The sequence below is a fragment of the Pelodiscus sinensis genome, chromosome 26 (assembly GCF_049634645.1).
Source record: "Pelodiscus sinensis isolate JC-2024 chromosome 26, ASM4963464v1, whole genome shotgun sequence".
Taxonomy (NCBI): Eukaryota; Metazoa; Chordata; order Testudines; family Trionychidae; genus Pelodiscus; species Pelodiscus sinensis.
The window spans coordinates 2,041,869-2,047,876 of record NC_134736.1 but is presented as its reverse complement, the minus strand read 5'-3'; the positions used below and the strand labels follow the sequence as shown (position 1 = coordinate 2,047,876).

The 6,008-nt window shown below is 64.2% G+C and overlaps 1 protein-coding gene across 1 annotated transcript; it reads right to left on the bottom strand.

Moving 5' to 3' along the window:
• Positions 1-738: 738 nt before the first annotated feature.
• Positions 739-4,175, bottom strand: APOA1 (apolipoprotein A1). The gene is made up of 4 exons (XM_006121675.4): positions 4,056-4,175; positions 3,464-3,526; positions 2,986-3,139; positions 739-1,675 (listed from the first exon to the last, which is right to left on the bottom strand). The coding sequence occupies exons 2-4, from the start codon at positions 3,504-3,506 to the stop codon at positions 1,069-1,071; spliced, it is 804 nt and encodes a 267-aa protein (XP_006121737.2). The 5' UTR covers positions 3,507-3,526; positions 4,056-4,175; the 3' UTR covers positions 739-1,068.
• Positions 4,176-6,008: the final 1,833 nt, after the last annotated feature.

The window sequence follows — 6,008 nt, the reverse complement described above, 5'->3', positions numbered from 1 at the left end:
TCTCCGGGGCCACGGCCAGCGAGCAGCACCCAGAGCTCTGCGCTGCAGTACAATGGAGGCAGCTCGCCCCAGGAGGCCCCTGCCGGGCCGTGCGGCTGGCGTGGGGGGGAGTCCGTGCTACCCCCAAGGTGGCTGCAAATGCAGGAGCAGCCGTGTTTGCCTGACCCAGCTCCCGGGTAGCTCGCCAGCCTGCTGTGCTGAGGCCTCCCCCGCTCTGGTCCTAGCCAGCTCCGCTAAAGGCCCTCAGCTCTGGTGCACCCCTGCCCCCAGCCGGGACCAGATACGGCCCAGAGTGGCCCACCAAGGAGCTTGTTCCTGGGGGAGCTACAGTGGCCTCTCCCTCCTCCCCCCGTCTGCTGCCATTGCCCCGCATCCTGCCTCCGCTTCCACGCCCGGGTGCCGTGAGAAGGGGATTCCGAGCAACGCCCCTTGGGAAGAGCCGCCCAGACACCCTGCCCCTCAGCTCTGCGCACCCAGCCAGCCTGCGCTCAGATCGCTAGGGCCGGGCTCCCCCAGACTCTGCTCCCCCGGCTCCTCCTCCTGCCCCAGTTCTGCGCTTGGATTGCTAGGGCCGGGCTCCCCCAGACTCTGCTCCCCCGGCTTCCCCTCCTGCCCCCGACCTGCACAGCCCTTCGCCTCCACTCACCCCCCATCCCCCGACCCCCAGGGAGCCCCATGTCTCCTCTGACCCACGGTGCCGGCAGCATCCCCCCCGCCCGCCCTGCAAACACGCGCCAGGAACTTAAATCACTTTTATTTGACAAGAGAGAATGAGGGATTCGGGGAGGGGAGCCCCACGCCTGAGCGAAGAGGCAGGCTCTGGGCAGGACGTGCCAGCGGACTGGCCTTGCCCTGTGCGGTGCCGTGGCTCGCCCGAGCCGTGTGCTGATTTCAACCCCCCGGCGGCAATGGATCAGCGATCGACGGAGCCACCCAGGGCCGTGCTCCTCCGGCCAGCTTGGCCCAGTGCCGGGGGAGGGGGGAGGGACGCGCCTTGCCCCCGACAGGCGGATCGATCGGGGGCTCATTGTGGCTGGGGCAGGTGGGTGAGTCCTCGGCCCGGGGCTGCTACTTGGTGCTCTCCATGCTCTTGCGGACGCTGTCCATGAAGGCCAGGAAGCGGGTCTTCATGTTCTCGGCGTAGGGGGTCAGGCGCTCCTTGAAGTCCTCCAGCAGGGGCGTGACCTTCTCGCGGAAGGTGGTGAGGTGCTGGATCACCTTGGCCTGGTACTCGGCGGCCTGCGGGATGCCCTTCTCCCGGAGCTCCTGCAGCTTCTGGCTCAGCTTCTGGCGCAGCTCGTCGCTGTAGGGGGCCAGGCTCTTGCGCAGCTCCTCCACGTGCCCACGCATCCGGTCCCGGGCCTCTTCAGCCACGGGGGTCAGCTTCTGCTGCAGGACCTCCATCTTCTGCTTGGTCATCTCCTTCAGCTCCTCGCCGATGGGCGCCAGCTTCTGGCGGTAGCTCTCCAGCTCCTCCGTCCACTTCTTGTGGAACTGATCCAGGAAGGGCTGGATCTTCTGCTTCACCTCCTCCATTTCCTTGGTCAGCTCCGCCCGCAGGGTCTCGGTGTCCTTCGACCACTGATCCTGGAGCTGCGTGTAGTAGGGAGCCAGCTCCACCTGCAGCTTCTGCGCTGCCACCTGAAGGGATTCCAGGTTGTCTGACAGCTTCAGGCTGCAGAGGAGGACAATGGGGCCAGTTACAGGTCTGCCTGTCACCTCTCCTGGCAAAGCCCAGGCAAGCCGCCTTGTTTCCAGAAGAACATAAGAGCGGTCAGACCAAAGGTCCATTTGGCCCAGTGTCCTGCCTGCCCACAGTGGCCAACGCCAGGTACCCCAGAGGGAGTGAACAGAGCAGGGAATCAACATGTGATCCCCCACCCCTTCGTCACCCATTCCCAGTCTCTGACAAACAGAGGCTAGGGACACCATCCCTGCCCATCCTGGCTAATCGCCATTGATGGACCTGCCCTCCATGAATCTATCTAGCTCTTTTTTGAACCCTGCTAAAGTCCTGGCCTTCACCACATCCTCTGGCGAGGAGTTCCACAGGTTGACTGTGCGCTGCATGAAGAAAAACTTCTTTTGTTTGTTTTAAACATGGTGCCTATTCATTTCTTTTGGTGACCCCTAGTTCTTATGTGATGGGAACAAGTAAATAACTTTTCCTTATTCACGTTCTCCACACCGCTCCTGATTGTATAGACTCTATCCTAGCCCCTCTTCGTCTCTTTTCTAAGTTGAAAGTCCCCGTTTTATGAATCTCTCTGACAGCAGCCGTTCCAAACCTCTCAGCATTGTTGTTGCCCTTTTCTGACCCTTTCCCAGCGCCACTATATCCGTCTGAGCTGAGGTGACACGTCTGGACACAGCATTCAAGGTGTGGGCGTGCCCGGGTTTTACACGGAGGCAATAAGGCATTCGCTGAAGGGGGGGAGGCACGGCTGGCAGACGGGCTCTGCCCTGTGCCAGGACTCACGCTGTGCAGTCCGGGCTCTCACCCCGGCTGTGACGCCGCCTTCCCCTGGCCAATCCCCTCCCGAGCAACCCTGCTTGTTGGGTGCCCAGCTTGAGATGCCCAGGGCCTCAGACTGGCTGGCACCCCAGCTCTGGGTCAATTGTGGATTTAACCTCTTCCGGGCCTCAGTTTCCCCAGATAGCCTGGGCATGGCAAGGCTCCCTCCGTTCTCTGGTGGTGGAAGGAGGGGGCGTGCTCGATCCGCCACCAAGTCCTCAGCTAGGAGGCAGTGCGGCGCACTGGGCCTCCCACAGCGACAGCCGGGACAGGGCGTGGCCATCACCGGGAGATGCTGGGTCCCAGGGCGAGACACACCCAGGTGAGCAGTTCCCCTTCCAGCCAGCAGACGGCAGTGGCGCCACAGGAGAGACCCTTCCGAACGGGGCGTGGCAGACGGCAGGTGCGTGGCATGTGCCTGTGGGGCCTCGTGGCCGGCTGCCCGCTCCCCCCTCGCGTCAGCTACTTACTCAAGCTGCTTGCCAACTGCAGAGGCCTCGAACTGGGCAACGGCTTCCTTGCCACTGGCCTTGACGGTCTCCAGGTAGACCTGGACCATGTCCTTGAAGCGATCCAGGGCCGTCTGGGGGTCCTCATGCTGCCAGAAGTAGCGGGCCTGCGTCCCTGCAAGGGAAGCACCAGGTGGCTCAGGGCCAGGGCCCCAAGCCCCGCAGCACCCCGGAGACACCCCGGCCAGCTCAGCCCCGGGGCTGGCAGCTGCTTGTGTCACAGGCCAAGGTTGGGAGGAAGGCTCCCGGCATCCGAGGCCCCTGGGCGGGGAGAGCTCACGAAGGAGGCTGCAGAGCCTGGTCCCTGGCGCGGCGAGACATGGGCCTGGCCGTGCTCGCTTCAGGGGCTGCCCCGGGCTGCCCGCAGCTCCCCCACCCCCCGGTCGGGGATGTCCGGGTGGCCCCTGCTAGCTTCGTCCTGCTTTGGGGGAGGCCCTACCTGTGAGGAACAGCAGGGCGAGGATCACAGGGGCTGCCTTCATCTTCGGCTGCGACTCTCCACCTGGGGACGGAGAACGTTTGGCTCCAGTGCCCAGCTAGAAACGGCTTCACCGTGAGCTGCCGGCCACGGAGCGTCACCGTCCTCCCGTGACTCCTCTGGGACACGCCTGGCTCCTCCTGCCCTGATCTCCCCACCTCCATTACCGGAGGGGAGCCCCTTCCCCACACGCCACCGGCCCATTCTGCCCCCACCCACCTGCGGCTGCCTGGGCCCTGCCTCCGCCCGTCTGCAGACACCACTTGTCAAACAAGTGTCCAGAGGGAGGCGGCGGGCGGATGAACAGGCCTGGGGTCCCTGCCCTTCAGCTTCTCAGCTGTGGTGGCTGGTTTAATTCTCCCAGGCAGGGCAGGGCGAGCACACGGCCTGCCCCCCGTTGCCCCCCAGTGTGCAGGCAGCCTCCCAGGACAGAGGGCGGCTGCCGGTGCCGCATCGGCGCTCTGGGTGCCTGCTGGGGGGGACAGGGCAGGCCCCCCAGCGCTAACCAGGACCCAGCCCCAGCACATCATGCGCCTAGGACAGAGGCTCTTACCGGTTTCACCTCCACCTGCTGCTTCTGCTCCTGTCCTGTGAGGCTCGTGCTTCCTCGCGGCTGCTATTTATACAGGCCAGGGGCTCGTCACACAGATAAGCGGGAACGTGCTCCCAAGGGCTGGCGATGTGGCGCGGAGAGTTCAAGGATCGAACACATCCCCCGCCGTGGCCAGGCGCGATCAAGGAGCAACTGCCTGGGAGGAGAGGCCAGAACAAACAGGCTCCTGCAGCAGGAGCTTCCAGACCAGCTCACCTGTTTACACTGCAGCTGACCCAGATTTCCCACCCACCACACGGGGACCTGCCTCCCCCCCAGGCCTCCCCAAAGCCCTGGGGCTGGCTGGGAGCCAGTGGACGAGCTTTGCATCCTCTGCATTCAGCCGTTTCCAGCAGCGCTCTGGCCTCTGCCTGTTTCTTTTGAAAGACAAACTTGGACTAGCCCCCCCCGTTACAGGCAGACCCGTGTGCCCAGCGCAGGCCAGGCCATCGGGAACCTGCCAGCAAGTCGCGCTGGGCCCCGGGGGCGGTGACGGGGTGTAGGACCCATGACAAGGAGGGAGGCTCTGATGTCCTGCTAGCCGGCCCCGGCCCCCGACACACAATTCTCAGCCTCCTGAGAACGGCTCAGCCTGGAGGACGACTGCCAAAGCCGAGACGACCCCGGCTCAGCCAAGCCTCCCCCGAGGGCCACAGGGCTCATCTCATAGCGCTTTCCCTCGGGGCCTGCGGAAAAGGGCCTCAGGTCCATGAACCAAATCCTTGTGTGCCCACTGAAAGGGACAGGATTCCTCCCTGCCAGAGGCGGCCCTACGACAGCCAAACCTGCACAGTGCCCCACAGACGGCCCGGCCCAGCGTCCGCCTGGCTGGAGGCCGTGTGGCACGAAGGGGGAGTCTCTGTCAGCCCCAGGCAGCCGGCGCTGCAGTTGGGCCGTGCTGGGATAAGGTCTGGGTTTGGGGGCGAGAAAGCCGGTGATAATGGAGGGTGTGCGGGAGGAAGCAGCAGTGACCCCATCCCAAGCATAAAGCTCCGGTCACTCCCAATCGGCAGCTGCAAGGGATCCTCGGCGGAGGCCCTGCCGGAGTCACCGCAGTGCCAGCAGGGAAAAGGGGGCGGGCGCCAGGATCTCTTGGCACACGCACAAGCGCTTTGCACGGAGCCTCACGCTGCGCTGCAAACCCCGCGGGTATCCAAGTGAAACCCGGCACCTGCCCTGCCCACACTGAGACCCCCCAGAGCAGCAGGGATTCCTGCTCACACACTGGAGACGCTTGGACATGCGGAGCCTTCCGACACAGCGGGCCGCCAGGGCACGGCCAAGTCCTGCTCTATCCCTCGGCCTTAGGCGAGGGCCGGGCAGGGAAATGGGAGATGCCAGAGGAACAGATCAGAGCAACAGGCCCAGCAACCCGAAGGCTCCACATGGCTCAGGCACTCGGTCACTTCATCGCCTGGAGCTGGTGGTTCTGCTGGACGGCGTCAGCCTGGGAGACGGCACACGCAAATCTCGCCCACGTCTGCAGAGTACGTTTATGGTCAAAGCAGATACAATCCCCCCCCAGCCGTGCAGCTTCTCAGGGGAGCTCTGTGCGGCCTTCTCAAGCCACTTGGCTGCATGCGGACACACGACAAAGACTATCCATTGATGGCCAATGGAGTAAAAGTCTTCGAGCCTCGGGAAGTGCTGTGCACAGACCGTCCCCCTCTTGGACATCCGCTGGCACTGCCCTACGCCCAGACCCGACCACGCACCTTCCAGCAATGGTTAGGACAGCAGTTTCCAACCTCTGTTCATGTACGGACCCCGAGAACGCGTTGACTGGCGGCACAGAGCCCTGTGGGTAGCTTAGGCCTGGCCTGCGGACGAGAGGCACGCGTTCGCACGGTTCTTTCGGAGGAGTTCAGCTCAGGCGTCGCACGGCAGGCCGAGGGAGTCTGTTTCCACACGCAG